The sequence below is a fragment of the Drosophila miranda genome, assembly GCF_003369915.1.
Source record: "Drosophila miranda strain MSH22 chromosome Y unlocalized genomic scaffold, D.miranda_PacBio2.1 Contig_Y5_pilon, whole genome shotgun sequence".
Lineage (NCBI taxonomy): Eukaryota > Metazoa > Arthropoda > Insecta > Diptera > Drosophilidae > Drosophila > Drosophila miranda.
In genome coordinates this window covers 712,127-739,993 of record NW_022881647.1, presented here as the reverse complement: position 1 = coordinate 739,993, position 27,867 = coordinate 712,127, and the positions used below count along the sequence as shown (strand labels likewise).

Sequence of the window (27,867 nt, the reverse complement as noted above, 5' to 3'; positions counted from 1 at the left end):
TGGATCTACAATAAGAACTATTATTATTATTATTTTTCGCGATTTAACTCAAGTTGTTATCCTGTTTAAAACAGGGGGATTAAGTGGGATAAGTTCACTTCTTCATCGGTATATTACGGTATATTTCTGAATTTCAGACAGTATATTTTACCGATAGGTCGATTGCCATTAACGCAAGCGTCGTGAAAAAAGCCACAAAAAATAAATACAGACAAGACAGGCATTTCGAGAACTTTTGCAAGAAATCAAGCTGAAAAGTAGTCCCGACGCTCCAAGATGAATAGAGGCAACATGCTATATGGCGGCGACGAAATTGGAGCCTTAGTTTTCGATCCAGGGCACCATTCGTTCCGTGTGGGCTACGCGCAAGAGGATTCGCCGAAGGCTGAGATACCCTCTGTTGTCGGCATTGGAGCATCCCCAACTCCGGATACGAATCTTGATCCAGATACCAAAACTGACAACAATGTGACGCCCAACAGTGAGTAGAACAACGCCAACAATTGAAAATTTTTTGAACAGTATCATTTCACATGAGGCCTTGTCCGCCACTACGTCCTCGTTATCCCGCCTGCAGCCTCCAGTTCAGCTCCAGCTCCTACCCCCGCTCCCGCATATTTGTTTGTTTAGTTACTAGTTTATCGAGCATGCGAAGCAAACGAAATATGAAAACCAATTCGGATTAAAGAATAGCCTTAAGTTGTAATTTATAGTAATGTATTTTTTAAAATAAACTTATGTGCATTTGATGTACATGGATTCACGTTTCTTTGGGCGCTTTGCCATGCTGGACAGCGGCAAATACTCGTCCTGATCAATGCGCTTCACCCGAACGAGTAGCTTCTTTGTGTAGTACTTGGCGCTCTTGATCGGTTTATACCGCGGATTAGGATTTAGAGTGGCATCATCGGGCTTCTCCACGGGAGTGCGGTTTTTCTCCGGTGATTTCTCTTGTGCCTCTTCTGGGTTATTTTCCCGTACATTTTCCATCTCAATGGCAAGCTCAATGGCCGCAAGGGCCACCTCCACCTCTGTCTTAATGTCCAGCGGCGGGCACTCAACGGGTTCCTTCTTGGCACCAATCACATTGATATCAAGCGGTGTCGAAACGTCCGGCGCGGGATTAATGGGTCCAACCACATTGCTCGTGAAAGCTTGAATCGGTATGAAAACAGTCGCCGTCGGGACATTAATGAGATCCTGGCCACCAGACACACTGCTAATGGCCAGATTGGTTTTGGGACGGGGACCTGGGATGGCAAAAGTGTGTGCGATTTTTGGTTGGACTGGTTTGTACTGAGGACCATCAAGCGAGAGTTGTGTGAGATATCGAGGAACTCGACTTCCAGTCGCCGACGCTCATTGAGCGTCATGGCCTCCACCAATGGCAGCTGAGTGAGTAGAAAGTTCTGGGCCATACTCAAGTCCCTGGGTGGTTCCAAATTTTCTGTACTTAGCGAGCGTTCGATCTCCGTCACAAGGGACCACAGTTGAAAGGGAATTTGTCCCTTGGCCTTCGAAAGGGTGCCCATGGTCGGTAGCAGCAAGTTCCAACGCCACTGCAGCTCGTCTGCCGAGAAGGGGGCACTCAGCGGCAAGTTCTCGTAGCTGGCATTAAACTCCTTCGAAATCTGATTCCAGGCCCACTCGTCGTATTCCGAGTCCTGTTCCGGCTGCGCTGCTTTACTATACAGAAAAGGATACTTGGTAATTAGCTCCAGCAGACGTAAATCGTTCAGAACTATCATCGAATTGCAATTTGTGTTGGATATATTTATTTCCATTGGGCTGACTGAGGAGTCTCTACCGCTTTCGCTGTCCATTGCTGTGCCAGCTTCGGTACCCATTTCGTTTTTCGGATCAGCCATTATTCGGCGACGCGACGGATTTGATCTTCAAAATTTTTTGTTGTCCCCGAATTTTATAAACATATGAATATATCGATACCTGTTTTTTTATGATAATATATTTGTAGGTGGTAGTTTTTCGACTGGCGAAAAAATGTTGTATATTTTTTTGCGAACTTTAATTAAATCGGTATATTTTTGCGATGAGCGGAACTAATCGGCGTTTTATTTCGAAAATTCCAAACTAAGTTCTTTACTTTAATTTTAAACCTAGATGGTCATAAAACATCGACTCGACGACGCATGATCACATATCTTCGATCACTTTTAAATTAAATAATTGATATATCAATCGGATAAAATTGTGTATTCAGGGCTGAGGGTCCTGTTTAGCTAGTAATATGATTTAGCGCAGTTCATGGTAAAGTAAAGATGAAGGATGGGATGGATCTACAATAAGAACTATTATTATTATTATTTTTCGCGATTTAACTCAAGTTGTTATCCTGTTTAAAACAGGGGGATTAAGTGGGATAAGTTCACTTCTTCATCGGTATATTACGGTATATTTCTGAATTTCAGACAGTATATTTTATCGATAGGTCGATTGCCATTAACGCAAGCGTCGTGAAAAAAGCCACAAAAATAAATACAGACAAGACAGGCATTTCGAGAACTTTTGCAAGAAATCAAGCTGAAAAGTAGTCCCGACGCTCCAAGATGAATGGAGGCAACATGCTATATGGCGGCGACGAAATTGGAGCCTTAGTTTTCGATCCAGGGCACCATTCGTTGCGTGTGGGCTACGCGCAAGAGGATTCGCCGAAGGCTGAGATACCCTCTGTTGTCGGCATTGGAGCATCCCCAACTCCGGATACGAATCTTGATCCAGATACCAAAACTGACAACAATGTGACGCCCAACAGTGAGTAGAACAACGACAACAATTGAAAATTTTTTGAACAGTATCATTTCACATGATTTCACATGAGGCCTTGTCCGCCACTACGTCCTCGTTATCCCGCCTGCCGCCTCCAGTTCAGCTCCAGCTCCTACCCCCGCTCCCGCATATTTGTTTGTTTAGTTACTAGTTTATCGAGCATGCGAAGCAAACGAAATATGAAAACCCATTCGGATTAAAGAATAGCCTTAAGTTGTAATTTATAGTAATGTATTTTTTAAAATAAACTTATGTGCATTTGATGTACATGGATTCACGTTTCTTTGGGCGCTTTGCCATGCTGGACAGCGGCAAATACTCGTCCTGATCAATGCGCTTCACCCGAACGAGTAGCTTCTTTGTGTAGTACTTGGCGCTCTTGATCGGTATATACCGCGGATTAGGATTTAGAGTGGCATCATCGGGCTTCTCCACGGGAGTGCGGTTTTTCTCCGGTGATTTCTCTTGTGCCTCTTCTGGGTTATTTTCCCGTACATTTTCCATCTCAATGGCAAGCTCAATGGCCGCAAGGGCCACCTCCACCTCTGTCTTAGTGTCCAGCGGCGGGCACTCAACGGGTTCCTTCTTGGCACCAATCACATTGATATCAAGCGGTGTCGAAACGTCCGGCGCGGGATTAATGGGTCCAACCACATTGCTCGTGAAAGCTTGAATCGGTATGAAAACAGTCGCCGTCGGGACATTAATGAGATCGTGGCCACCAGACACACTGCTAATGGCCAGATTGGTTTTGGGACGGGGACCTGGGATGGCAAAAGTGTGTGCGATTTTTGGTTGGACTGGTTTGTACTGAGGACCATCAAGCGAGAGTTGTGTGAGATATCGAGGAACTCGACTTCCAGTCGCCGACGCTCATTGAGCGTCATGGCCTCCACCAATGGCAGCTGAGTGAGTAGAAAGTTCTGGGCCATACTCAAGTCCCTGGGTGGTTCCAAATTTTCTGTACTTAGCGAGCGTTCGATCTCCGTCACAAGGGACCACAGTTGAAAGGGAATTTGTCCCTTGGCCTTCGAAAGGGTGCCCATGGTCGGTAGCAGCAAGTTCCAACGCCACTGCAGCTCGTCTGCCGAGAAGGGGGCACTCAGCGGCAAGTTCTCGTAGCTGGCATTAAACTCCTTCGAAATCTGATTCCAGGCCCACTCGTCGTATTCCGAGTCCTGTTCCGGCTGCGCTGCTTTACTATACAGAAAAGGATACTTGGTAATTAGCTCCAGCAGACGTAAATCGTTCAGAACTATCATCGAATTGCAATTTGTGTTGGATATATTTATTTCCATTGGGCTGACTGAGGAGTCTCTACCGCTTTCGCTGTCCATTGCTGTGCCAGCTTCGGTACCCATTTCGTTTTTCGGATCAGCCATTATTCGGCGACGCGACGGATTTGATCTTCAAAATTTTTTGTTGTCCCCGAATTTTATAAACATATGAATATATCGATACCTGTTTTTTTATGATAATATATTTGTAGGTGGTAGTTTTTCGACTGGCGAAAAAATGTTGTATATTTTTTTGCGAATTTTAATTAAATCGGTATATTTTTGCGATGAGCGGAACTAATCGGCGTTTCATTTCGAAAATTCCAAACTAAGTTCTTTACTTTAATTTTAAACCTAGATGGTCATAAAACATCGACTCGACGACGCATGATCACATATCTTCGATCACTTTTAAATTAAATAATTGATATATCAATCGGATAAAATTGTGTATTCAGGGCTGAGGGTCCTGTTTAGCTAGTAATATGATTTAGCGCAGTTCATGGTAAAGTAAAGATGAAGGATGGGATAGATCTACAATAAGAACTATTATTATTATTATTATTTTTCGCGATTTAACTCAAGTTGTTATCCTGTTTAAAACAGGGGGATTAAGTGGGATAAGTTCACTTCTTCATCGGTATATTACGGTATATTTCTGAATTTCAGACAGTATATTTTATCGATAGGTCGATTGCCATTAACGCAAGCGTCGTGAAAAAAGCCACAAAAATAAATGCAGACAAGACAGGCATTTCGAGAACTTTTGCAAGAAATCAAGCTGAAAAGTAGTCCCGACGCTCCAAGATGAATGGAGGCAACATGCTATATGTCGGCGTCGAAATTGGAGCCTTAGTTTTCGATCCAGGGCACCATTCGTTGCGTGTGGGCTACGCGCAAGAGGATTCGCCGAAGGCTGAGATACCCTCTGTTGTCGGCATTGGAGCATCCCCAACTCCGGATACGAATCTTGATCCAGATACCAAAACTGACAACAATGTGACGCCCAACAGTGAGTAGAACAACGCCAACAATTGAAAATTCTTTGAACAGTATCATTTCACATGATTTCACATGAGGCCTTGTCCGCCACTACGTCCTCGTTATCCCGCCTGCAGCCTCCAGTTCAGCTCCAGCTCCTACTCCCGCTCCCGCATATTTGTTTGTTTAGTTACTAGTTTATCGAGCATGCGAAGCAAACGAAATATGAAAACCAATTCGGATTAAAGAATAGCCTTAAGTTGTAATTTATAGTAATGTATTTTTTAAAATAAACTTATGTGCATTTGATGTACATGGATTCACGTTTCTTTGGGCGCTTTGCCATGCTGGACAGCGGCAAATACTAGTCCTGATCAATGCGCTTCACCCGAACGAGTAGCTTCTTTGTGTAGTACTTGGCGCTCTTGATCGGTATATACCGCGGATTAGGATTTAGAGTGGCATCATCGGGCTTCTCCACGGGAGTGCGGTTTTTCTCCGGTGATTTCTCTTGTGCCTCTTCTGGGTTATTTTCCCGTACATTTTCCATCTCAATGGCAAGCTCAATGGCCGCAAGGGCCACCTCCACCTCTGTCTTAATGTCCAGCGGTGGTGAAACAGACGGCGGGCACTCAACGGGTTCCTTCTTGGCACCAATCACATTGATATCAAGCGGTGTCGAAACGTCCGGCGCGGGATTAATGGGTCCAACCACATTGCTCGTGAAAGCTTGAATCGGTATGAAAACAGTCGCCGTCGGGACATTAATGAGATCCTGGCCACCAGACACACTGCTAATGGCCAGATTGGTTTTGGGACGGGGACCTGGGATGGCAAAAGTGTGTGCGATTTTTGGTTGGACTGGTTTGTACTGAGGACCATCAAGCGAGAGTTGTGCCAGAGCCGATATGGGCAGCTCCTTGACCCGAACAGATCTGAGGAATTCATCGTATTCGGTCTTGACTGTGGCCTGCTCTTCGGGACCCAGTGGTACGGACGCATGTGTCTCCATTTCGTGTTAGAATAAGATATCGAGGAACACGACTTCCAGTCGCCGACGCTCATTGAGCGTCATGGCCTCCACCAATGGCAGCTGAGTGATTAGAAAGTTCTGGGCCATAATCAAGTCCCTGGGTGGTTCCAAATTTTCTGTACTTAGCGAGCGTTCGATCTCCGTCACAAGGGACCACAGTTGAAAGGGAATTTGTCCCTTCGCCTTCGAAAAGGTGCCCATGGTCGGTAGCAGCAAGTTCCAACGCCACTGCAGCTCGTCTGCCGAGAAGGGGGCACTCAGCGGCAAGTTCTCGTAGCTGGCATTAAACTCCTTCGAAATCTGATTCCAGGCCCACTCGTCGTATTCCGAGTCCTGTTCCGGCTGCGCTGCTTTACTATACAGAAAAGGATACTTGGTAATCAGCTCCAGCAGACGTAAATCGTTCAGAACTATCATCGAATTGCAATTTGTGTTGGATATATTTATTTCCATTGGGCTGACTGAGGAGTCTCTACCGCTTTCGCTGTCCATTGCTGTGCCAGCTTCGGTACCCATTTCGTTTTTCGGATCAGCCGTTATCGGCGACGCGACGGATTTGATCTTCAAAATTTTTTGTTGTCCCCGAATTTTGTAAACATATGAATATATCGATACCTGTTTTTTTATGATAATATATTTGTAGGTGGTAGTTTTTCGACTGGCGAAAAAATGTTGTATATTTTTTTGCGAATTTTAATTAAATCGGTATATTTTTGCGATGAGCGGAACTAATCGGCGTTTTATTTCGAAAATTCCAAACTAAGTTCTTTACTTTAATTTTAAACCAGATGGTCATAAAACATCGACTCGACGACGCATGATCACATATCTTCGATCACTTTTAAATTAAATAATTGATATATCAATCGGATAAAATTGTGTATTTAGGGCTGAGGGTCCTGTTTAGCTAGTAATATGATTTAGCGCAGTTCATGGTAAATTAAAGATGAAGGATGGGATGGATCTACAATAAGAACTATTATTATTATTATTATTTTTCGCGATTTAACTCAAGTTGTTATCCTGTTTAAAACAGGGGGATTAAGTGGGATAAGTTCACTTCTTCATCGGTATATTACGGTATATTTCTGAATTTCAGACAGTATATTTTATCGATAGGTCGATTGCCATTAACGCAAGCGTCGTGAAAAAAGCCACAAAAAATAAATACAGACAAGACAGGCATTTCGAGAACTTTTGCAAGAAATCAAGCTGAAAAGTAGTCCCGACGCTCCAAGATGAATGGAGGCAACATGCTATATGTCGGCGACGAAATTGGAGCCTTAGTTTTCGATCCAGGGCACCATTCGTTGCGTGTGGGCTACGCGCAAGAGGATTCGCCGAAGGCTGAGATACCCTCTGTTGTCGGCATTGGAGCATCCCCAACTCCGGATACGAATCTTGATCCAGATACCAAAACTGACAACAATGTGACGCCCAACAGTGAGTAGAACAACGCCAACAATTGAAAATTCTTTGAACAGTATCATTTCACATGATTTCACATGAGGCCTTGTCCGCCACTACGTCCTCGTTATCCCGCCTGCAGCCTCCAGTTCAGCTCCAGCTCCTACTCCCGCTCCCGCATATTTGTTTGTTTAGTTACTAGTTTATCGAGCATGCGAAGCAAACGAAATATGAAAACCAATTCGGATTAAAGAATAGCCTTAAGTTGTAATTTATAGTAATGTATTTTTTAAAATAAACTTATGTGCATTTGATGTACATGGATTCACGTTTCTTTGGGCGCTTTGCCATGCTGGACAGCGGCAAATACTAGTCCTGATCAATGCGCTTCACCCGAACGAGTAGCTTCTTTGTGTAGTACTTGGCGCTCTTGATCGGTATATACCGCGGATTAGGATTTAGAGTGGCATCATCGGGCTTCTCCACGGGAGTGCGGTTTTTCTCCGGTGATTTCTCTTGTGCCTCTTCTGGGTTATTTTCCCGTACATTTTCCATCTCAATGGCAAGCTCAATGGCCGCAAGGGCCACCTCCACCTCTGTCTTAATGTCCAGCGGTGGTGAAACAGACGGCGGGCACTCAACGGGTTCCTTCTTGGCACCAATCACATTGATATCAAGCGGTGTCGAAACGTCCGGCGCGGGATTAATGGGTCCAACCACATTGCTCGTGAAAGCTTGAATCGGTATGAAAACAGTCGCCGTCGGGACATTAATGAGATCCTGGCCACCAGACACACTGCTAATGGCCAGATTGGTTTTGGGACGGGGACCTGGGATGGCAAAAGTGTGTGCGATTTTTGGTTGGACTGGTTTGTACTGAGGACCATCAAGCGAGAGTTGTGCCAGAGCCGATATGGGCAGCTCCTTGACCCGAACAGATCTGAGGAATTCATCGTATTCGGTCTTGACTGTGGCCTGATCTTCGGGACCCAGTGGTACGGACGCATGTGTCTCCATTTCGTGTTAGAATAAGATATCGAGGAACACGACTTCCAGTCGCCGACGCTCATTGAGCGTCATGGCCTCCACCAATGGCAGCTGAGTGAGTAGAAAGTTCTGGGCCATAATCAAGTCCCTGGGTGGTTCCAAATTTTCTGTACTTAGCGAGCGTTCGATCTCCGTCACAAGGGACCACAGTTGAAAGGGAATTTGTCCCTTCGCCTTCGAAAGGGTGCCCATGGTCGGTAGCAGCAAGTTCCAACGCCACTGCAGCTCGTCTGCCGAGAAGGGGGCACTCAGCGGCAAGTTCTCGTAGCTGGCATTAAACTCCTTCGAAATCTGATTCCAGGCCCACTCGTCGTATTCCGAGTCCTGTTCCGGCTGCGCTGCTTTACTATACAGAAAAGGATACTTGGTAATCAGCTCCAGCAGACGTAAATCGTTCAGAACTATCATCGAATTGCAATTTGTGTTGGATATATTTATTTCCATTGGGCTGACTGAGGAGTCTCTACCGCTTTCGCTGTCCATTGCTGTGCCAGCTTCGGTACCCATTTCGTTTTTCGGATCAGCCATTATTCGGCGACGCGACGGATTTGATCTTCAAAATTTTTTGTTGTCCCCGAATTTTATAAACATATGAATATATCGATACCTGTTTTTTTATGATAATATATTTGTAGGTGGTAGTTTTTCGACTGGCGAAAAAATGTTGTATATTTTTTTGCGAACTTTAATTAAATCGGTATATTTTTGCGATGAGCGGAACTAATCGGCGTTTTATTTCGAAAATTCCAAACTAAGTTCTTTACTTTAATTTTAAACCTAGATGGTCATAAAACATCGACTCGACGACGCATGATCACATATCTTCGATCACTTTTAAATTAAATAATTGATATATCAATCGGATAAAATTGTGTATTCAGGGCTGAGGGTCCTGTTTAGCTAGTAATATGATTTAGCGCAGTTCATGGTAAAGTAAAGATGAAGGATGGGATGGATCTACAATAAGAACTATTATTATTATTATTTTTCGCGATTTAACTCAAGTTGTTATCCTGTTTAAAACAGGGGGATTAAGTGGGATAAGTTCACTTCTTCATCGGTATATTACGGTATATTTCTGAATTTCAGACAGTATATTTTATCGATAGGTCGATTGCCATTAACGCAAGCGTCGTGAAAAAAGCCACAAAAATAAATACAGACAAGACAGGCATTTCGAGAACTTTTGCAAGAAATCAAGCTGAAAAGTAGTCCCGACGCTCCAAGATGAATGGAGGCAACATGCTATATGGCGGCGACGAAATTGGAGCCTTAGTTTTCGATCCAGGGCACCATTCGTTGCGTGTGGGCTACGCGCAAGAGGATTCGCCGAAGGCTGAGATACCCTCTGTTGTCGGCATTGGAGCATCCCCAACTCCGGATACGAATCTTGATCCAGATACCAAAACTGACAACAATGTGACGCCCAACAGTGAGTAGAACAACGACAACAATTGAAAATTTTTTGAACAGTATCATTTCACATGATTTCACATGAGGCCTTGTCCGCCACTACGTCCTCGTTATCCCGCCTGCCGCCTCCAGTTCAGCTCCAGCTCCTACCCCCGCTCCCGCATATTTGTTTGTTTAGTTACTAGTTTATCGAGCATGCGAAGCAAACGAAATATGAAAACCCATTCGGATTAAAGAATAGCCTTAAGTTGTAATTTATAGTAATGTATTTTTTAAAATAAACTTATGTGCATTTGATGTACATGGATTCACGTTTCTTTGGGCGCTTTGCCATGCTGGACAGCGGCAAATACTCGTCCTGATCAATGCGCTTCACCCGAACGAGTAGCTTCTTTGTGTAGTACTTGGCGCTCTTGATCGGTATATACCGCGGATTAGGATTTAGAGTGGCATCATCGGGCTTCTCCACGGGAGTGCGGTTTTTCTCCGGTGATTTCTCTTGTGCCTCTTCTGGGTTATTTTCCCGTACATTTTCCATCTCAATGGCAAGCTCAATGGCCGCAAGGGCCACCTCCACCTCTGTCTTAGTGTCCAGCGGCGGGCACTCAACGGGTTCCTTCTTGGCACCAATCACATTGATATCAAGCGGTGTCGAAACGTCCGGCGCGGGATTAATGGGTCCAACCACATTGCTCGTGAAAGCTTGAATCGGTATGAAAACAGTCGCCGTCGGGACATTAATGAGATCGTGGCCACCAGACACACTGCTAATGGCCAGATTGGTTTTGGGACGGGGACCTGGGATGGCAAAAGTGTGTGCGATTTTTGGTTGGACTGGTTTGTACTGAGGACCATCAAGCGAGAGTTGTGTGAGATATCGAGGAACTCGACTTCCAGTCGCCGACGCTCATTGAGCGTCATGGCCTCCACCAATGGCAGCTGAGTGAGTAGAAAGTTCTGGGCCATACTCAAGTCCCTGGGTGGTTCCAAATTTTCTGTACTTAGCGAGCGTTCGATCTCCGTCACAAGGGACCACAGTTGAAAGGGAATTTGTCCCTTGGCCTTCGAAAGGGTGCCCATGGTCGGTAGCAGCAAGTTCCAACGCCACTGCAGCTCGTCTGCCGAGAAGGGGGCACTCAGCGGCAAGTTCTCGTAGCTGGCATTAAACTCCTTCGAAATCTGATTCCAGGCCCACTCGTCGTATTCCGAGTCCTGTTCCGGCTGCGCTGCTTTACTATACAGAAAAGGATACTTGGTAATTAGCTCCAGCAGACGTAAATCGTTCAGAACTATCATCGAATTGCAATTTGTGTTGGATATATTTATTTCCATTGGGCTGACTGAGGAGTCTCTACCGCTTTCGCTGTCCATTGCTGTGCCAGCTTCGGTACCCATTTCGTTTTTCGGATCAGCCATTATTCGGCGACGCGACGGATTTGATCTTCAAAATTTTTTGTTGTCCCCGAATTTTATAAACATATGAATATATCGATACCTGTTTTTTTATGATAATATATTTGTAGGTGGTAGTTTTTCGACTGGCGAAAAAATGTTGTATATTTTTTTGCGAATTTTAATTAAATCGGTATATTTTTGCGATGAGCGGAACTAATCGGCGTTTCATTTCGAAAATTCCAAACTAAGTTCTTTACTTTAATTTTAAACCTAGATGGTCATAAAACATCGACTCGACGACGCATGATCACATATCTTCGATCACTTTTAAATTAAATAATTGATATATCAATCGGATAAAATTGTGTATTCAGGGCTGAGGGTCCTGTTTAGCTAGTAATATGATTTAGCGCAGTTCATGGTAAAGTAAAGATGAAGGATGGGATAGATCTACAATAAGAACTATTATTATTATTATTATTTTTCGCGATTTAACTCAAGTTGTTATCCTGTTTAAAACAGGGGGATTAAGTGGGATAAGTTCACTTCTTCATCGGTATATTACGGTATATTTCTGAATTTCAGACAGTATATTTTATCGATAGGTCGATTGCCATTAACGCAAGCGTCGTGAAAAAAGCCACAAAAATAAATGCAGACAAGACAGGCATTTCGAGAACTTTTGCAAGAAATCAAGCTGAAAAGTAGTCCCGACGCTCCAAGATGAATGGAGGCAACATGCTATATGTCGGCGTCGAAATTGGAGCCTTAGTTTTCGATCCAGGGCACCATTCGTTGCGTGTGGGCTACGCGCAAGAGGATTCGCCGAAGGCTGAGATACCCTCTGTTGTCGGCATTGGAGCATCCCCAACTCCGGATACGAATCTTGATCCAGATACCAAAACTGACAACAATGTGACGCCCAACAGTGAGTAGAACAACGCCAACAATTGAAAATTCTTTGAACAGTATCATTTCACATGATTTCACATGAGGCCTTGTCCGCCACTACGTCCTCGTTATCCCGCCTGCAGCCTCCAGTTCAGCTCCAGCTCCTACTCCCGCTCCCGCATATTTGTTTGTTTAGTTACTAGTTTATCGAGCATGCGAAGCAAACGAAATATGAAAACCAATTCGGATTAAAGAATAGCCTTAAGTTGTAATTTATAGTAATGTATTTTTTAAAATAAACTTATGTGCATTTGATGTACATGGATTCACGTTTCTTTGGGCGCTTTGCCATGCTGGACAGCGGCAAATACTAGTCCTGATCAATGCGCTTCACCCGAACGAGTAGCTTCTTTGTGTAGTACTTGGCGCTCTTGATCGGTATATACCGCGGATTAGGATTTAGAGTGGCATCATCGGGCTTCTCCACGGGAGTGCGGTTTTTCTCCGGTGATTTCTCTTGTGCCTCTTCTGGGTTATTTTCCCGTACATTTTCCATCTCAATGGCAAGCTCAATGGCCGCAAGGGCCACCTCCACCTCTGTCTTAATGTCCAGCGGTGGTGAAACAGACGGCGGGCACTCAACGGGTTCCTTCTTGGCACCAATCACATTGATATCAAGCGGTGTCGAAACGTCCGGCGCGGGATTAATGGGTCCAACCACATTGCTCGTGAAAGCTTGAATCGGTATGAAAACAGTCGCCGTCGGGACATTAATGAGATCCTGGCCACCAGACACACTGCTAATGGCCAGATTGGTTTTGGGACGGGGACCTGGGATGGCAAAAGTGTGTGCGATTTTTGGTTGGACTGGTTTGTACTGAGGACCATCAAGCGAGAGTTGTGCCAGAGCCGATATGGGCAGCTCCTTGACCCGAACAGATCTGAGGAATTCATCGTATTCGGTCTTGACTGTGGCCTGCTCTTCGGGACCCAGTGGTACGGACGCATGTGTCTCCATTTCGTGTTAGAATAAGATATCGAGGAACACGACTTCCAGTCGCCGACGCTCATTGAGCGTCATGGCCTCCACCAATGGCAGCTGAGTGATTAGAAAGTTCTGGGCCATAATCAAGTCCCTGGGTGGTTCCAAATTTTCTGTACTTAGCGAGCGTTCGATCTCCGTCACAAGGGACCACAGTTGAAAGGGAATTTGTCCCTTCGCCTTCGAAAAGGTGCCCATGGTCGGTAGCAGCAAGTTCCAACGCCACTGCAGCTCGTCTGCCGAGAAGGGGGCACTCAGCGGCAAGTTCTCGTAGCTGGCATTAAACTCCTTCGAAATCTGATTCCAGGCCCACTCGTCGTATTCCGAGTCCTGTTCCGGCTGCGCTGCTTTACTATACAGAAAAGGATACTTGGTAATCAGCTCCAGCAGACGTAAATCGTTCAGAACTATCATCGAATTGCAATTTGTGTTGGATATATTTATTTCCATTGGGCTGACTGAGGAGTCTCTACCGCTTTCGCTGTCCATTGCTGTGCCAGCTTCGGTACCCATTTCGTTTTTCGGATCAGCCGTTATCGGCGACGCGACGGATTTGATCTTCAAAATTTTTTGTTGTCCCCGAATTTTGTAAACATATGAATATATCGATACCTGTTTTTTTATGATAATATATTTGTAGGTGGTAGTTTTTCGACTGGCGAAAAAATGTTGTATATTTTTTTGCGAATTTTAATTAAATCGGTATATTTTTGCGATGAGCGGAACTAATCGGCGTTTTATTTCGAAAATTCCAAACTAAGTTCTTTACTTTAATTTTAAACCAGATGGTCATAAAACATCGACTCGACGACGCATGATCACATATCTTCGATCACTTTTAAATTAAATAATTGATATATCAATCGGATAAAATTGTGTATTTAGGGCTGAGGGTCCTGTTTAGCTAGTAATATGATTTAGCGCAGTTCATGGTAAATTAAAGATGAAGGATGGGATGGATCTACAATAAGAACTATTATTATTATTATTATTTTTCGCGATTTAACTCAAGTTGTTATCCTGTTTAAAACAGGGGGATTAAGTGGGATAAGTTCACTTCTTCATCGGTATATTACGGTATATTTCTGAATTTCAGACAGTATATTTTATCGATAGGTCGATTGCCATTAACGCAAGCGTCGTGAAAAAAGCCACAAAAAATAAATACAGACAAGACAGGCATTTCGAGAACTTTTGCAAGAAATCAAGCTGAAAAGTAGTCCCGACGCTCCAAGATGAATGGAGGCAACATGCTATATGTCGGCGACGAAATTGGAGCCTTAGTTTTCGATCCAGGGCACCATTCGTTGCGTGTGGGCTACGCGCAAGAGGATTCGCCGAAGGCTGAGATACCCTCTGTTGTCGGCATTGGAGCATCCCCAACTCCGGATACGAATCTTGATCCAGATACCAAAACTGACAACAATGTGACGCCCAACAGTGAGTAGAACAACGCCAACAATTGAAAATTCTTTGAACAGTATCATTTCACATGATTTCACATGAGGCCTTGTCCGCCACTACGTCCTCGTTATCCCGCCTGCAGCCTCCAGTTCAGCTCCAGCTCCTACTCCCGCTCCCGCATATTTGTTTGTTTAGTTACTAGTTTATCGAGCATGCGAAGCAAACGAAATATGAAAACCAATTCGGATTAAAGAATAGCCTTAAGTTGTAATTTATAGTAATGTATTTTTTAAAATAAACTTATGTGCATTTGATGTACATGGATTCACGTTTCTTTGGGCGCTTTGCCATGCTGGACAGCGGCAAATACTAGTCCTGATCAATGCGCTTCACCCGAACGAGTAGCTTCTTTGTGTAGTACTTGGCGCTCTTGATCGGTATATACCGCGGATTAGGATTTAGAGTGGCATCATCGGGCTTCTCCACGGGAGTGCGGTTTTTCTCCGGTGATTTCTCTTGTGCCTCTTCTGGGTTATTTTCCCGTACATTTTCCATCTCAATGGCAAGCTCAATGGCCGCAAGGGCCACCTCCACCTCTGTCTTAATGTCCAGCGGTGGTGAAACAGACGGCGGGCACTCAACGGGTTCCTTCTTGGCACCAATCACATTGATATCAAGCGGTGTCGAAACGTCCGGCGCGGGATTAATGGGTCCAACCACATTGCTCGTGAAAGCTTGAATCGGTATGAAAACAGTCGCCGTCGGGACATTAATGAGATCCTGGCCACCAGACACACTGCTAATGGCCAGATTGGTTTTGGGACGGGGACCTGGGATGGCAAAAGTGTGTGCGATTTTTGGTTGGACTGGTTTGTACTGAGGACCATCAAGCGAGAGTTGTGCCAGAGCCGATATGGGCAGCTCCTTGACCCGAACAGATCTGAGGAATTCATCGTATTCGGTCTTGACTGTGGCCTGCTCTTCGGGACCCAGTGGTACGGACGCATGTGTCTCCATTTCGTGTTAGAATAAGATATCGAGGAACACGACTTCCAGTCGCCGACGCTCATTGAGCGTCATGGCCTCCACCAATGGCAGCTGAGTGATTAGAAAGTTCTGGGCCATAATCAAGTCCCTGGGTGGTTCCAAATTTTCTGTACTTAGCGAGCGTTCGATCTCCGTCACAAGGGACCACAGTTGAAAGGGAATTTGTCCCTTCGCCTTCGAAAAGGTGCCCATGGTCGGTAGCAGCAAGTTCCAACGCCACTGCAGCTCGTCTGCCGAGAAGGGGGCACTCAGCGGCAAGTTCTCGTAGCTGGCATTAAACTCCTTCGAAATCTGATTCCAGGCCCACTCGTCGTATTCCGAGTCCTGTTCCGGCTGCGCTGCTTTACTATACAGAAAAGGATACTTGGTAATCAGCTCCAGCAGACGTAAATCGTTCAGAACTATCATCGAATTGCAATTTGTGTTGGATATATTTATTTCCATTGGGCTGACTGAGGAGTCTCTACCGCTTTCGCTGTCCATTGCTGTGCCAGCTTCGGTACCCATTTCGTTTTTCGGATCAGCCGTTATCGGCGACGCGACGGATTTGATCTTCAAAATTTTTTGTTGTCCCCGAATTTTGTAAACATATGAATATATCGATACCTGTTTTTTTATGATAATATATTTGTAGGTGGTAGTTTTTCGACTGGCGAAAAAATGTTGTATATTTTTTTGCGAATTTTAATTAAATCGGTATATTTTTGCGATGAGCGGAACTAATCGGCGTTTTATTTCGAAAATTCCAAACTAAGTTCTTTACTTTAATTTTAAACCAGATGGTCATAAAACATCGACTCGACGACGCATGATCACATATCTTCGATCACTTTTAAATTAAATAATTGATATATCAATCGGATAAAATTGTGTATTTAGGGCTGAGGGTCCTGTTTAGCTAGTAATATGATTTAGCGCAGTTCATGGTAAATTAAAGATGAAGGATGGGATGGATCTACAATAAGAACTATTATTATTATTATTATTTTTCGCGATTTAACTCAAGTTGTTATCCTGTTTAAAACAGGGGGATTAAGTGGGATAAGTTCACTTCTTCATCGGTATATTACGGTATATTTCTGAATTTCAGACAGTATATTTTATCGATAGGTCGATTGCCATTAACGCAAGCGTCGTGAAAAAAGCCACAAAAAATAAATACAGACAAGACAGGCATTTCGAGAACTTTTGCAAGAAATCAAGCTGAAAAGTAGTCCCGACGCTCCAAGATGAATGGAGGCAACATGCTATATGTCGGCGACGAAATTGGAGCCTTAGTTTTCGATCGAGGGCACCATTCGTTGCGTGTGGGCTACGCGCAAGAGGATTCGCCGAAGGCTGAGATACCCTCTGTTGTCGGCATTGGAGCATCCCCAACTCCGGATACGAATCTTGATCCAGATACCAAAACTGACAACAATGTGACGCCCAACAGTGAGTAGAACAACGCCAACAATTGAAAATTCTTTGAACAGTATCATTTCACATGATTTCACATGAGGCCTTGTCCGCCACTACGTCCTCGTTATCCCGCCTGCAGCCTCCAGTTCAGCTCCAGCTCCTACTCCCGCTCCCGCATATTTGTTTGTTTAGTTACTAGTTTATCGAGCATGCGAAGCAAACGAAATATGAAAACCAATTCGGATTAAAGAATAGCCTTAAGTTGTAATTTATAGTAATGTATTTTTTAAAATAAACTTATGTGCATTTGATGTACATGGATTCACGTTTCTTTGGGCGCTTTGCCATGCTGGACAGCGGCAAATACTAGTCCTGATCAATGCGCTTCACCCGAACGAGTAGCTTCTTTGTGTAGTACTTGGCGCTCTTGATCGGTATATACCGCGGATTAGGATTTAGAGTGGCATCATCGGGCTTCTCCACGGGAGTGCGGTTTTTCTCCGGTGATTTCTCTTGTGCCTCTTCTGGGTTATTTTCCCGTACATTTTCCATCTCAATGGCAAGCTCAATGGCCGCAAGGGCCACCTCCACCTCTGTCTTAATGTCCAGCGGTGGTGAAACAGACGGCGGGCACTCAACGGGTTCCTTCTTGGCACCAATCACATTGATATCAAGCGGTGTCGAAACGTCCGGCGCGGGATTAATGGGTCCAACCACATTGCTCGTGAAAGCTTGAATCGGTATGAAAACAGTCGCCGTCGGGACATTAATGAGATCCTGGCCACCAGACACACTGCTAATGGCCAGATTGGTTTTGGGACGGGGACCTGGGATGGCAAAAGTGTGTGCGATTTTTGGTTGGACTGGTTTGTACTGAGGACCATCAAGCGAGAGTTGTGCCAGAGCCGATATGGGCAGCTCCTTGACCCGAACAGATCTGAGGAATTCATCGTATTCGGTCTTGACTGTGGCCTGATCTTCGGGACCCAGTGGTACGGACGCATGTGTCTCCATTTCGTGTTAGAATAAGATATCGAGGAACACGACTTCCAGTCGCCGACGCTCATTGAGCGTCATGGCCTCCACCAATGGCAGCTGAGTGAGTAGAAAGTTCTGGGCCATAATCAAGTCCCTGGGTGGTTCCAAATTTTCTGTACTTAGCGAGCGTTCGATCTCCGTCACAAGGGACCACAGTTGAAAGGGAATTTGTCCCTTCGCCTTCGAAAGGGTGCCCATGGTCGGTAGCAGCAAGTTCCAACGCCACTGCAGCTCGTCTGCCGAGAAGGGGGCACTCAGCGGCAAGTTCTCGTAGCTGGCATTAAACTCCTTCGAAATCTGATTCCAGGCCCACTCGTCGTATTCCGAGTCCTGTTCCGGCTGCGCTGCTTTACTATACAGAAAAGGATACTTGGTAATCAGCTCCAGCAGACGTAAATCGTTCAGAACTATCATCGAATTGCAATTTGTGTTGGATATATTTATTTCCATTGGGCTGACTGAGGAGTCTCTACCGCTTTCGCTGTCCATTGCTGTGCCAGCTTCGGTACCCATTTCGTTTTTCGGATCAGCCATTATTCGGCGACGCGACGGATTTGATCTTCAAAATTTTTGGTTGTCCCCGAATTTTATAAACATATGAATATATCGATACCTGTTTTTTTATGATAATATATTTGTAGGTGGTAGTTTTTCGACTGGCGAAAAAATGTTGTATATTTTTTTGCGAATTTTAATTAAATCGGTATATTTTTGCGATGAGCGGAACTAATCGGCGTTTTATTTCGAAAATTCCAAACTAAGTTCTTTACTTTAATTTTAAACCAGATGGTCATAAAACATCGACTCGACGACGCATGATCACATATCTTCGATCACTTTTAAATTAAATAATTGATATATCAATCGGATAAAATTGTGTATTTAGGGCTGAGGGTCCTGTTTAGCTAGTAATATGATTTAGCGCAGTTCATGGTAAATTAAAGATGAAGGATGGGATGGATCTACAATAAGAACTATTATTATTATTATTATTTTTCGCGACTTAACTCAAGTTGTTATCCTGTTTAAAACAGGGGGATTAAGTGGGATAAGTTCACTTCTTCATCGGTATATTACGGTATATTTCTGAATTTCAGACAGTATATTTTATCGATAGGTCGATTGCCATTGACGCAAGCGTCGTGAAAAAAGCCACAAAAAATAAATACAGACAAGACAGGCATTTCGAGAACTTTTGCAAGAAATCAAGCTGAAAAGTAGTCCCGACGCTCCAAGATGAATGGAGGCAACATGCTATATGGCGGCGACGAAATTGGAGCCTTAGTTTTCGATCCAGGGCACCATTCGTTGCGTGTGGGCTACGCGCAAGAGGATTCGCCGAAGGCTGAGATACCCTCTGTTGTCGGCATTGGATCATCCCCAACTCCGGATACGAATCTTGATCCAGATACCAAAACTGACAACAATGTGACGCCCAACAGTGAGTAGAACAACGCCAACAATTGAAAATTCTTTGAACAGTATCATTTCACATGATTTCACATGAGGCCTTGTCCGCCACTACGTCCTCGTTATCCCGCCTGCAGCCTCCAGTTCAGCTCCAGCTCCTACTCCCGCTCCCGCATATTTGTTTGTTTAGTTACTAGTTTATCGAGCATGCGAAGCAAACGAAATATGAAAACCAATTCGGATTAAAGAATAGCCTTAAGTTGTAATTTATAGTAATGTATTTTTTAAAATAAACTTATGTGCATTTGATGTACATGGATTCACGTTTCTTTGGGCGCTTTGCCATGCTGGACAGCGGCAAATACTAGTCCTGATCAATGCGCTTCACCCGAACGAGTAGCTTCTTTGTGTAGTACTTGGCGCTCTTGATCGGTATATACCGCGGATTAGGATTTAGAGTGGCATCATCGGGCTTCTCCACGGGAGTGCGGTTTTTCTCCGGTGATTTCTCTTGTGCCTCTTCTGGGTTATTTTCCCGTACATTTTCCATCTCAATGGCAAGCTCAATGGCCGCAAGGGCCACCTCCACCTCTGTCTTAATGTCCAGCGGTGGTGAAACAGACGGCGGGCACTCAACGGGTTCCTTCTTGGCACCAATCACATTGATATCAAGCGGTGTCGAAACGTCCGGCGCGGGATTAATGGGTCCAACCACATTGCTCGTGAAAGCTTGAATCGGTATGAAAACAGTCGCCGTCGGGACATTAATGAGATCCTGGCCACCAGACACACTGCTAATGGCCAGATTGGTTTTGGGACGGGGACCTGGGATGGCAAAAGTGTGTGCGATTTTTGGTTGGACTGGTTTGTACTGAGGACCATCAAGCGAGAGTTGTGTGAGATATCGAGGAACTCGACTTCCAGTCGCCGACGCTCATTGAGCGTCATGGCCTCCACCAATGGCAGCTGAGTGAGTAGAAAGTTCTGGGCCATACTCAAGTCCCTGGGTGGTTCCAAATTTTCTGTACTTAGCGAGCGTTCGATCTCCGTCACAAGGGACCACAGTTGAAAGGGAATTTGTCCCTTGGCCTTCGAAAGGGTGCCCATGGTCGGTAGCAGCAAGTTCCAACGCCACTGCAGCTCGTCTGCCGAGAAGGGGGCACTCAGCGGCAAGTTCTCGTAGCTGGCATTAAACTCCTTCGAAATCTGATTTCAGGCCCACTCGTCGTATTCCGAGTCCTGTTCCGGCTGCGCTGCTTTACTATACAGAAAAGGATACTTGGTAATTAGCTCCAGCAGACGTAAATCGTTCAGAACTATCATCGAATTGCAATTTGTGTTGGATATATTTATTTCCATTGGGCTGACTGAGGAGTCTCTACCGCTTTCGCTGTCCATTGCTGTGCCAGCTTCGGTACCCATTTCGTTTTTCGGATCAGCCATTATTCGGCGACGCGACGGATTTGATCTTCAAAATTTTTTGTTGTCCCCGAATTTTATAAACATATGAATATATCGATACCTGTTTTTTTATGATAATATATTTGTAGGTGGTAGTTTTTCGACTGGCGAAAAAATGTTGTATATTTTTTTGCGAATTTTAATTAAATCGGTATATTTTTGCGATGAGCGGAACTAATCGGCGTTTTATTTCGAAAATTCCAAACTAAGTTCTTTACTTTAATTTTAAACCTAGATGGTCATAAAACATCGACTCGACGACGCATGATCACATATCTTCGATCACTTTTAAATTAAATAATTGATATATCAATCGGATAAAATTGTGTATTCAGGGCTGAGGGTCCTGTTTAGCTAGTAATATGATTTAGCGCAGTTCATGGTAAAGTAAAGATGAAGGATGGGATGGATCTACAATAAGAACTATTATTATTATTATTTTTCGCGATTTAACTCAAGTTGTTATCCTGTTTAAAACAGGGGGATTAAGTGGGATAAGTTCACTTCTTCATCGGTATATTACGGTATATTTCTGAATTTCAGACAGTATATTTTATCGATAGGTCGATTGCCATTAACGCAAGCGTCGTGAAAAAAGCCACAAAAATAAATGCAGACAAGACAGGCATTTCGAGAACTTTTGCAAGAAATCAAGCTGAAAAGTAGTCCCGACGCTCCAAGATGAATGGAGGCAACATGCTATATGTCGGCGACGAAATTGGAGCCTTAGTTTTCGATCCAGGGCACCATTCGTTGCGTGTGGGCTACGCGCAAGAGGATTCGCCGAAGGCTGAGATACCCTCTGTTGTCGGCATTGGAGCATCCCCAACTCCGGATACGAATTTTGATCCAGATACCAAAACTGACAACAATGTGACGCCCAACAGTGAGTAGAACAACGCCAACAATTGAAAATTTTTTGAACAGTATCATTTCACATGAGGCCTTGTCCGCCACTACGTCCTCGTTATCCCGCCTGCAGCCTCCAGTTCAGCTCCAGCTCCTACTCCCGCTCCCGCATATTTGTTTGTTTAGTTACTAGTTTATCGAGCATGCGAAGTGTGTGTGGCAAAAGTGTGTGCGATTTTTGGTTGGACTGGTTTGTACTGAGGACCATCAAGCGAGAGTTGTGCCAGAGCCGATATGGGCAGCTCCTTGACCCGAACAGATCTGAGGAATTCATCGTATTCGGTCTTGACTGTGGCCTGCTCTTCGGGACCCAGTGGTACGGACGCATGTGTCTCCATTTCGTGTTAGAATAAGATATCGAGGAACTCGACTTCCAGTCGCCGACGCTCATTGAGCGTCATGGCCTCCACCAATGGCAGCTGAGTGAGTAGAAAGTTCTGGGCCATACTCAAGTCCCTGGGTGGTTCCAAATTTTCTGTACTTACCGAGCGTTCGATCTCCGTCACAAGGGACCACAGTTGAAAGGGAATTTGTCCCTTCGCCTTCGAAAGGGTGCCCATGGTCGGTAGCAGCAAGTTCCAACGCCACTGCAGCTCGTCTGCCGAGAAGGGGGCACTCAGCGGCAAGTTCTCGTAGCTGGCATTAAACTCCTTCGAAATCTGATTCCAGGCCCACTCGTCGTATTCCGAGTCCTGTTCCGGCTGCGCTGTAGTGGTCGCTTGTCGGGCGGATAGGAAAGCATATTTGTGTTCTTCGCCTGAAAGTATGCCCGATGGTATTTGTACAATTTATATATTTATGTATATTATATATATAAATATATTTATATATATTATATTATTTATACAAGTATATATCACACCTCACCGAGATACTTATTAATTATTAAGTTTAGTCCCCATAGTTAGTGTATAGTTAGGTTGGCTTAATTTCTTGTTGTGTTACATGTTAAATGTTCCTGGTCGTGTTGGGGGCTAGCGCCATCTAGGGTTGACATTAAGAATATGCTTAAAAACGAACAAAAATCTCCCCACCATGTCCATAACCATTCAAGGTGAATGGCGAAGGATCGTGCAAAGGCAGATCCGGAGAACAAAATTTTTGTTGGTCAGTAGATCCGCCCAAATCTTTCTTTCTCCTCGTGGCCGTACAAGCATTCAGTTGCGCGGTGAGAAAAAAAAATAATAAAAATAAAATTAAACCGCCGTAAATAACCGTGGTGTGAAACCAGAGTGCACTCGATCGGGAAAAAAGAACCCAAGAAAGAAGATTGGGCTCTAATCGAAAACTTTCCGCTTGGAGGTGAGCAGCCCCAACACAAAAAAAAAAAAAACACCTGGAGAAAGAAGGAATTAGCACCTCAACCCCATCCCCCTATTTTCGCAGTGCCAGTTCCAACCGGGTAAATATGTATGTGCATGGAGTAACTGTTAGAAAAAGTAGCCTGATCAGTATTTTCAAATTCCACATTAGAATCGGCACTTAGTTTGGGAATTATCCAAAAGCTGCAGCCCGAGCTTTAAGCCCCCGCACTACGAACCAGCTGATCCACCAAGTCACGGGCAGTGAACTTTGGCTGCGCGAGACGAGGACAGCCGTCTGAACGGGCTTAGTGCGGCGAAGTGGCGTAACCGTTTCGCATTCAAAACCGGGCCAAGAAACGGAAACCGGTGCTTGCAGTCAGCGTAGGACCGAAGCCGCTTAAATGTTCCTACCGGGCGGGAAAAAATAGTGCACCACGTGTGTACATAACCTCCCGGCGACCCCTAGTGGTATCGCCTCTCTTGTTCTTCTCGTGATTCGGCCTTACTGTTCCAAACGTTTATTTAAAGTGCAGTGGAGGCCAGCGTTTGTCTTATGTGCACGTTAGTGTCATTATGTAGGCTGAATGAAAACTGTAAGAGATGTGCTCACATACATATGTATACACCGCCCACTGAAAGCCACTGAGGCCAGTAAGATCCCACCGTGACTCGCATTCCCTTGAACCTCGCAGTCCGTTGATATGTCTGTTTTTGTGTAGTTGGATATACTTAGTGTTAATTGTAACAGAAAAAAAAACCAGAAAAAAAACCCACCAACACATGGAAAGTTTGAAAATGCAAATGACCTCACACTTTTAAAGTAGTCACAGCTGATTGGCCTTCTGCCTTTACAATACGCTTGGTAGAACGAATAGTATGTCCAACTACTCCCTGAAGCCGATGTGCTGGGACATGTGTACCTATATTGCGCTATAGTATTATCTTTCTATCTAAGGAAAAATCATTAGTTTATATCGCACTATAAAATATCGTATATGCACTTATAACTATTTACACTTATCGTATTTATTTATCTAAATATTCCCTAGTAATAATAGCTATATCTCTTGTGACGCTTTTCGTTCCTCCTTTTGTCCATTTAGCCTTGTCTTGGAGTTCTCGGTTAGTGTTTCTTTTTTCTTGTAACATGAATATAGTATCTGAATATAGTTTCTAATAAAATGATTGTTAAGATGAATATGTGCTAGACGTTACCGCAGTTGGGGGAACCATGCCGCTCGTGAGCGAAATAGGATGACCAATACCGGACACTCCAGGGATCCTGATATTATTATTGGCTCTTTCAGGATCATGGTAGGGTGGGCGTGGCACGACTCCGTGCCAGCAAAACAGAGATGTCCGCCGCGGTGGTAGATCCCTACTCCTTCTCTGCACTATCTTTGCCCCACTATACTTTCCGTACCCCTAACGATCCTTTCCTTGTCTGTCCCCCTCCCATTACCAAAAAGAGTACGCGAATTTTAATAAAATAATACCAGCAGGAGCGAAGCAACCTAACTGGAGGGTTACCCCAAAGAACCCATCCCCATTTCCGACCAGAGATCAGCCGTGGAAGCGAGCGCGTACTCCTTCTCAGTTAGCCGACCACCAGCTTCATCGTGCGAAGATTCTCTTCGTTACTCGTTACAGCGCTGCTTTACTATACAGAAAAGGATACTTGGTAATTAGCTCCAGCAGACGTAAATCGTTCAGAACTATCATCGAATTGCAATTTGTGTTGGACATATTTATTTCCATTGGGCTGACTGAGGAGTCTCTACCGCTTTCGCTGTCCATTGCTGTGCCAGCTTCGGTACCCATTTCGTTTTTCGGATCAGCCATTATTCGGCGACGCGACGGATTTGATCTTCAAAATTTTTTGTTGTCCCCGAATTTTATAAACATATGAATATATCGATACCTGTTTTTTTATGATAATATATTTGTAGGTGGTAGTTTTTCGACTGGCGAAAAAATGTTGTATATTTTTTTGCGAATTTTAATTAAATCGGTATATTTTTGCGATGAGCGGAACTAATCGGCGTTTTATTTCGAAAATTCCAAACTAAGTTCTTTACTTTAATTTTAAACCTAGATGGTCATAAAACATCGACTCGACGACGCATGATCACATATCTTCGATCACTTTTAAATTAAATAATTGATATATCAATCGGATAAAATTGTGTATTCAGGGCTGAGGGTCCTGTTTAGCTAGTAATATGATTTAGCGCAGTTCATGGTAAAGTAAAGATGAAGGATGGGATGGATCTACAATAAGAACTATTATTATTATTATTTTTCGCGATTTAACTCAAGTTGTTATCCTGTTTAAAACAGGGGGATTAAGTGGGATAAGTTCACTTCTTCATCGGTATATTTCTGAATTTCAGACAGTATATTTTATCGATAGGTCGATTGCCATTAACGCAAGCGTCGTGAAAAAAGCCACAAAAAATAAATACAGACAAGACAGGCATTTCGAGAACTTTTGCAAGAAATCAAGCTGAAAAGTAGTCCCGACGCTCCAAGATGAATGGAGGCAACATGCTATATGTCGGCGACGAAATTGGAGCCTTAGTTTTCGATCCAGGGCACCATTCGTTGCGTGTGGGCTACGCGCAAGAGGATTCGCCGAAGGCTGAGATACCCTCTGTTGTCGGCATTGGAGCATCCCCAACTCCGGATACGAATCTTGATCCAGATACCAAAACTGACAACAATGTGACGCCCAACAGTGAGTAGAACAACGCCAACAATTGAAAATTCTATGAACAGTATCATTTCACATGATTTCACATGAGGCCTTGTCCGCCACTACGTCCTCGTTATCCCGCCTGCAGCCTCCAGTTCAGCTCCAGCTCCTACTCCCGCTCCCGCATATTTGTTTGTTTAGTTACTAGTTTATCGAGCATGCGAAGCAAACGAAATATGAAAACCAATTCGGATTAAAGAATAGCCTTAAGTTGTAATTTATAGTAATGTATTTTTTAAAATAAACTTATGTGCATTTGATGTACATGGATTCACGTTTCTTTGGGCGCTTTGCCATGCTGGACAGCGGCAAATACTAGTCCTGATCAATGCGCTTCACCCGAACGAGTAGCTTCTTTGTGTAGTACTTGGCGCTCTTGATCGGTATATACCGCGGATTAGGATTTAGAGTGGCATCATCGGGCTTCTCCACGGGAGTGCGGTTTTTCTCCGGTGATTTCTCTTGTGCCTCTTCTGGGTTATTTTCCCGTACATTTTCCATCTCAATGGCAAGCTCAATGGCCGCAAGGGCCACCTCCACCTCTGTCTTAATGTCCAGCGGTGGTGAAACAGACGGCGGGCACTCAACGGGTTCCTTCTTGGCACCAATCACATTGATATCAAGCGGTGTCGAAACGTCCGGCGCGGGATTAATGGGTCCAACCACATTGCTCGTGAAAGCTTGAATCGGTATGAAAACAGTCGCCGTCGGGACATTAATGAGATCCTGGCCACCAGACACACTGCTAATGGCCAGATTGGTTTTGGGACGGGGACCTGGGATGGCAAAAGTGTGTGCGATTTTTGGTTGGACTGGTTTGTACTGAGGACCATCAAGCGAGAGTTGTGCCAGAGCCGATATGGGCAGCTCCTTGACCCGAACAGATCTGAGGAATTCATCGTATTCGGTCTTGACTGTGGCCTGATCTTCGGGACCCAGTGGTACGGACGCATGTGTCTCCATTTCGTGTTAGAATAAGATATCGAGGAACACGACTTCCAGTCGCCGACGCTCATTGAGCGTCATGGCCTCCACCAATGGCAGCTGAGTGAGTAGAAAGTTCTGGGCCATAATCAAGTCCCTGGGTGGTTCCAAATTTTCTGTACTTAGCGAGCGTTCGATCTCCGTCACAAGGGACCACAGTTGAAAGGGAATTTGTCCCTTCGCCTTCGAAAGGGTGCCCATGGTCGGTAGCAGCAAGTTCCAACGCCACTGCAGCTCGTCTGCCGAGAAGGGGGCACTCAGCGGCAAGTTCTCGTAGCTGGCATTAAACTCCTTCGAAATCTGATTCCAGGCCCACTCGTCGTATTCCGAGTCCTGTTCCGGCTGCGCTGCTTTACTATACAGAAAAGGATACTTGGTAATCAGCTCCAGCAGACGTAAATCGTTCAGAACTATCATCGAATTGCAATTTGTGTTGGATATATTTATTTCCATTGGGCTGACTGAGGAGTCTCTACCGCTTTCGCTGTCCATTGCTGTGCCAGCTTCGGTACCCATTTCGTTTTTCGGATCAGCCATTATTCGGCGACGCGACGGATTTGATCTTCAAAATTTTTGGTTGTCCCCGAATTTTATAAACATATGAATATATCGATACCTGTTTTTTTATGATAATATATTTGTAGGTGGTAGTTTTTCGACTGGCGAAAAAATGTTGTATATTTTTTTGCGAATTTTAATTAAATCGGTATATTTTTGCGATGAGCGGAACTAATCGGCGTTTTATTTCGAAAATTCCAAACTAAGTTCTTTACTTTAATTTTAAACCAGATGGTCATAAAACATCGACTCGACGACGCATGATCACATATCTTCGATCACTTTTAAATTAAATAATTGATATATCAATCGGATAAAATTGT

The 27,867-nt window shown here is 44.3% G+C and overlaps 15 protein-coding genes across 52 annotated transcripts in view; 11 read left to right on the top strand and 4 right to left on the bottom strand.

Moving 5' to 3' along the window:
• LOC117194986 overlaps positions 1 to 27,737 on the bottom strand; it is a 29,225-nt gene extending 1,488 nt beyond the window's left edge. The window contains exon 1 of one of the 2 annotated variants that reach the window (XM_033399465.1): positions 27,278 to 27,737. In XM_033399465.1, the coding sequence (XP_033255356.1) occupies positions 27,278 to 27,523 (246 nt within the window). In that variant the 5' untranslated portion in view covers positions 27,524 to 27,737. Of the gene's footprint in view, positions 1 to 18,451; positions 18,911 to 27,277 lie in introns of those variants that run through there. The other variant, XM_033399464.1, reaches the window with a different exon arrangement.
• On the top strand, positions 166 to 2,560 carry LOC117195041 (actin-related protein 4-like). 5 transcript variants are annotated; one of them, XM_033399682.1, is made up of 2 exons: positions 166 to 481; positions 1,642 to 2,560. In XM_033399682.1, the coding sequence occupies exons 1-2, from the start codon at positions 277 to 279 to the stop codon at positions 1,713 to 1,715; spliced, it is 279 nt and encodes a 92-aa protein (XP_033255573.1). In that variant the 5' UTR covers positions 166 to 276; the 3' UTR covers positions 1,716 to 2,560. The 5 variants fall into 5 exon arrangements, with proteins under 5 accessions (XP_033255573.1, XP_033255571.1, XP_033255575.1 ...); XM_033399680.1 differs by lacking the exon at positions 1,642 to 2,560 and adding an exon at positions 536 to 749 and having other exon boundaries at positions 167 to 481; XM_033399684.1 differs by lacking the exon at positions 1,642 to 2,560 and adding an exon at positions 585 to 749 and having other exon boundaries at positions 168 to 481.
• On the top strand, positions 2,476 to 3,007 carry LOC117195002 (actin-like protein 6B). 5 transcript variants are annotated; one of them, XM_033399507.1, is made up of 2 exons: positions 2,476 to 2,772; positions 2,886 to 2,983. In XM_033399507.1, the coding sequence occupies exons 1-2, from the start codon at positions 2,568 to 2,570 to the stop codon at positions 2,936 to 2,938; spliced, it is 258 nt and encodes an 85-aa protein (XP_033255398.1). In that variant the 5' UTR covers positions 2,476 to 2,567; the 3' UTR covers positions 2,939 to 2,983. The 5 variants fall into 5 exon arrangements, with proteins under 5 accessions (XP_033255398.1, XP_033255397.1, XP_033255394.1 ...); XM_033399506.1 differs by having other exon boundaries at positions 2,477 to 2,772; positions 2,840 to 2,983; XM_033399503.1 differs by having other exon boundaries at positions 2,541 to 2,772; positions 2,827 to 3,007.
• Positions 2,997 to 8,526, bottom strand: LOC117194991. Its single transcript, XM_033399475.1, has 2 exons — positions 8,080 to 8,526; positions 2,997 to 3,330 (listed from the first exon to the last, which is right to left on the bottom strand). Exons 1-2 carry the CDS (start codon positions 8,500 to 8,502, stop codon positions 3,037 to 3,039), a joined length of 717 nt encoding a protein of 238 aa, XP_033255366.1. The 5' UTR covers positions 8,503 to 8,526; the 3' UTR covers positions 2,997 to 3,036.
• Positions 4,776 to 5,281, top strand: LOC117195016 (actin-like protein 6B). 4 transcript variants are annotated; one of them, XM_033399583.1, is made up of 2 exons: positions 4,776 to 5,076; positions 5,118 to 5,281. In XM_033399583.1, exons 1-2 carry the CDS (start codon positions 4,872 to 4,874, stop codon positions 5,240 to 5,242), a joined length of 330 nt encoding a protein of 109 aa, XP_033255474.1. In that variant the 5' UTR covers positions 4,776 to 4,871; the 3' UTR covers positions 5,243 to 5,281. The 4 variants fall into 4 exon arrangements, with proteins under 4 accessions (XP_033255474.1, XP_033255475.1, XP_033255477.1 ...); XM_033399584.1 differs by having other exon boundaries at positions 4,778 to 5,076; positions 5,141 to 5,281; XM_033399586.1 differs by having other exon boundaries at positions 4,782 to 5,076; positions 5,183 to 5,281.
• LOC117195019 (actin-like protein 6B) lies at positions 7,207 to 7,726 on the top strand. Of its 4 annotated transcripts, none has more exons than XM_033399595.1 (2): positions 7,207 to 7,521; positions 7,563 to 7,726. In XM_033399595.1, the coding sequence occupies exons 1-2, from the start codon at positions 7,317 to 7,319 to the stop codon at positions 7,685 to 7,687; spliced, it is 330 nt and encodes a 109-aa protein (XP_033255486.1). In that variant the 5' UTR covers positions 7,207 to 7,316; the 3' UTR covers positions 7,688 to 7,726. The 4 variants fall into 4 exon arrangements, with proteins under 4 accessions (XP_033255486.1, XP_033255487.1, XP_033255489.1 ...); XM_033399596.1 differs by having other exon boundaries at positions 7,209 to 7,521; positions 7,586 to 7,726; XM_033399598.1 differs by having other exon boundaries at positions 7,211 to 7,521; positions 7,628 to 7,726.
• Positions 9,650 to 10,252, top strand: LOC117195001 (actin-like protein 6B). 5 transcript variants are annotated; one of them, XM_033399497.1, is made up of 2 exons: positions 9,650 to 9,964; positions 10,019 to 10,252. In XM_033399497.1, the coding sequence occupies exons 1-2, from the start codon at positions 9,760 to 9,762 to the stop codon at positions 10,177 to 10,179; spliced, it is 366 nt and encodes a 121-aa protein (XP_033255388.1). In that variant the 5' UTR covers positions 9,650 to 9,759; the 3' UTR covers positions 10,180 to 10,252. The 5 variants fall into 5 exon arrangements, with proteins under 5 accessions (XP_033255388.1, XP_033255389.1, XP_033255391.1 ...); XM_033399498.1 differs by having other exon boundaries at positions 9,665 to 9,964; positions 10,006 to 10,175; XM_033399500.1 differs by having other exon boundaries at positions 9,666 to 9,964; positions 10,029 to 10,175.
• Positions 10,189 to 15,718, bottom strand: LOC117194992. Its single transcript, XM_033399476.1, has 2 exons — positions 15,272 to 15,718; positions 10,189 to 10,522 (listed from the first exon to the last, which is right to left on the bottom strand). The coding sequence occupies exons 1-2, from the start codon at positions 15,692 to 15,694 to the stop codon at positions 10,229 to 10,231; spliced, it is 717 nt and encodes a 238-aa protein (XP_033255367.1). The 5' UTR covers positions 15,695 to 15,718; the 3' UTR covers positions 10,189 to 10,228.
• LOC117195017 (actin-like protein 6B) lies at positions 11,968 to 12,473 on the top strand. Of its 4 annotated transcripts, none has more exons than XM_033399587.1 (2): positions 11,968 to 12,268; positions 12,310 to 12,473. In XM_033399587.1, the coding sequence occupies exons 1-2, from the start codon at positions 12,064 to 12,066 to the stop codon at positions 12,432 to 12,434; spliced, it is 330 nt and encodes a 109-aa protein (XP_033255478.1). In that variant the 5' UTR covers positions 11,968 to 12,063; the 3' UTR covers positions 12,435 to 12,473. The 4 variants fall into 4 exon arrangements, with proteins under 4 accessions (XP_033255478.1, XP_033255479.1, XP_033255481.1 ...); XM_033399588.1 differs by having other exon boundaries at positions 11,970 to 12,268; positions 12,333 to 12,473; XM_033399590.1 differs by having other exon boundaries at positions 11,974 to 12,268; positions 12,375 to 12,473.
• LOC117195020 (actin-like protein 6B) lies at positions 14,389 to 14,991 on the top strand. 4 transcript variants are annotated; one of them, XM_033399601.1, is made up of 2 exons: positions 14,389 to 14,713; positions 14,781 to 14,991. In XM_033399601.1, exons 1-2 carry the CDS (start codon positions 14,509 to 14,511, stop codon positions 14,870 to 14,872), a joined length of 297 nt encoding a protein of 98 aa, XP_033255492.1. In that variant the 5' UTR covers positions 14,389 to 14,508; the 3' UTR covers positions 14,873 to 14,991. The 4 variants fall into 4 exon arrangements, with proteins under 4 accessions (XP_033255492.1, XP_033255490.1, XP_033255491.1 ...); XM_033399599.1 differs by having other exon boundaries at positions 14,399 to 14,713; positions 14,755 to 14,918; XM_033399600.1 differs by having other exon boundaries at positions 14,401 to 14,713; positions 14,778 to 14,918.
• LOC117195021 (actin-like protein 6B) lies at positions 16,839 to 17,363 on the top strand. 4 transcript variants are annotated; one of them, XM_033399603.1, is made up of 2 exons: positions 16,839 to 17,158; positions 17,200 to 17,363. In XM_033399603.1, the coding sequence occupies exons 1-2, from the start codon at positions 16,954 to 16,956 to the stop codon at positions 17,322 to 17,324; spliced, it is 330 nt and encodes a 109-aa protein (XP_033255494.1). In that variant the 5' UTR covers positions 16,839 to 16,953; the 3' UTR covers positions 17,325 to 17,363. The 4 variants fall into 4 exon arrangements, with proteins under 4 accessions (XP_033255494.1, XP_033255495.1, XP_033255497.1 ...); XM_033399604.1 differs by having other exon boundaries at positions 16,840 to 17,158; positions 17,223 to 17,363; XM_033399606.1 differs by having other exon boundaries at positions 16,842 to 17,158; positions 17,265 to 17,363.
• On the top strand, positions 19,291 to 21,641 carry LOC117195023 (actin-like protein 6B). Of its 5 annotated transcripts, none has more exons than XM_033399616.1 (2): positions 19,291 to 19,604; positions 20,790 to 21,641. In XM_033399616.1, the coding sequence occupies exons 1-2, from the start codon at positions 19,400 to 19,402 to the stop codon at positions 20,861 to 20,863; spliced, it is 279 nt and encodes a 92-aa protein (XP_033255507.1). In that variant the 5' UTR covers positions 19,291 to 19,399; the 3' UTR covers positions 20,864 to 21,641. The 5 variants fall into 5 exon arrangements, with proteins under 5 accessions (XP_033255507.1, XP_033255504.1, XP_033255505.1 ...); XM_033399613.1 differs by lacking the exon at positions 20,790 to 21,641 and adding an exon at positions 19,646 to 19,809; XM_033399614.1 differs by lacking the exon at positions 20,790 to 21,641 and adding an exon at positions 19,669 to 19,809 and having other exon boundaries at positions 19,292 to 19,604.
• Positions 19,836 to 27,297, bottom strand: LOC117194995. The gene is made up of 2 exons (XM_033399481.1): positions 26,833 to 27,297; positions 19,836 to 20,452 (listed from the first exon to the last, which is right to left on the bottom strand). Exons 1-2 carry the CDS (start codon positions 26,963 to 26,965, stop codon positions 19,938 to 19,940), a joined length of 648 nt encoding a protein of 215 aa, XP_033255372.1. The 5' UTR covers positions 26,966 to 27,297; the 3' UTR covers positions 19,836 to 19,937.
• Positions 21,697 to 22,647, top strand: LOC117195042 (actin-like protein 6B). Of its 3 annotated transcripts, none has more exons than XM_033399685.1 (2): positions 21,697 to 21,920; positions 21,975 to 22,647. In XM_033399685.1, exons 1-2 carry the CDS (start codon positions 21,716 to 21,718, stop codon positions 22,067 to 22,069), a joined length of 300 nt encoding a protein of 99 aa, XP_033255576.1. In that variant the 5' UTR covers positions 21,697 to 21,715; the 3' UTR covers positions 22,070 to 22,647. The 3 variants fall into 3 exon arrangements, with proteins under 3 accessions (XP_033255576.1, XP_033255577.1, XP_033255578.1); XM_033399686.1 differs by having other exon boundaries at positions 21,978 to 22,287; XM_033399687.1 differs by having other exon boundaries at positions 22,017 to 22,094.
• LOC117195022 (actin-like protein 6B) lies at positions 25,655 to 26,272 on the top strand. Of its 4 annotated transcripts, none has more exons than XM_033399607.1 (2): positions 25,655 to 25,984; positions 26,026 to 26,272. In XM_033399607.1, the coding sequence occupies exons 1-2, from the start codon at positions 25,780 to 25,782 to the stop codon at positions 26,148 to 26,150; spliced, it is 330 nt and encodes a 109-aa protein (XP_033255498.1). In that variant the 5' UTR covers positions 25,655 to 25,779; the 3' UTR covers positions 26,151 to 26,272. The 4 variants fall into 4 exon arrangements, with proteins under 4 accessions (XP_033255498.1, XP_033255499.1, XP_033255501.1 ...); XM_033399608.1 differs by having other exon boundaries at positions 25,656 to 25,984; positions 26,049 to 26,272; XM_033399610.1 differs by having other exon boundaries at positions 25,657 to 25,984; positions 26,091 to 26,272.
• Positions 27,738 to 27,867: the final 130 nt, after the last annotated feature.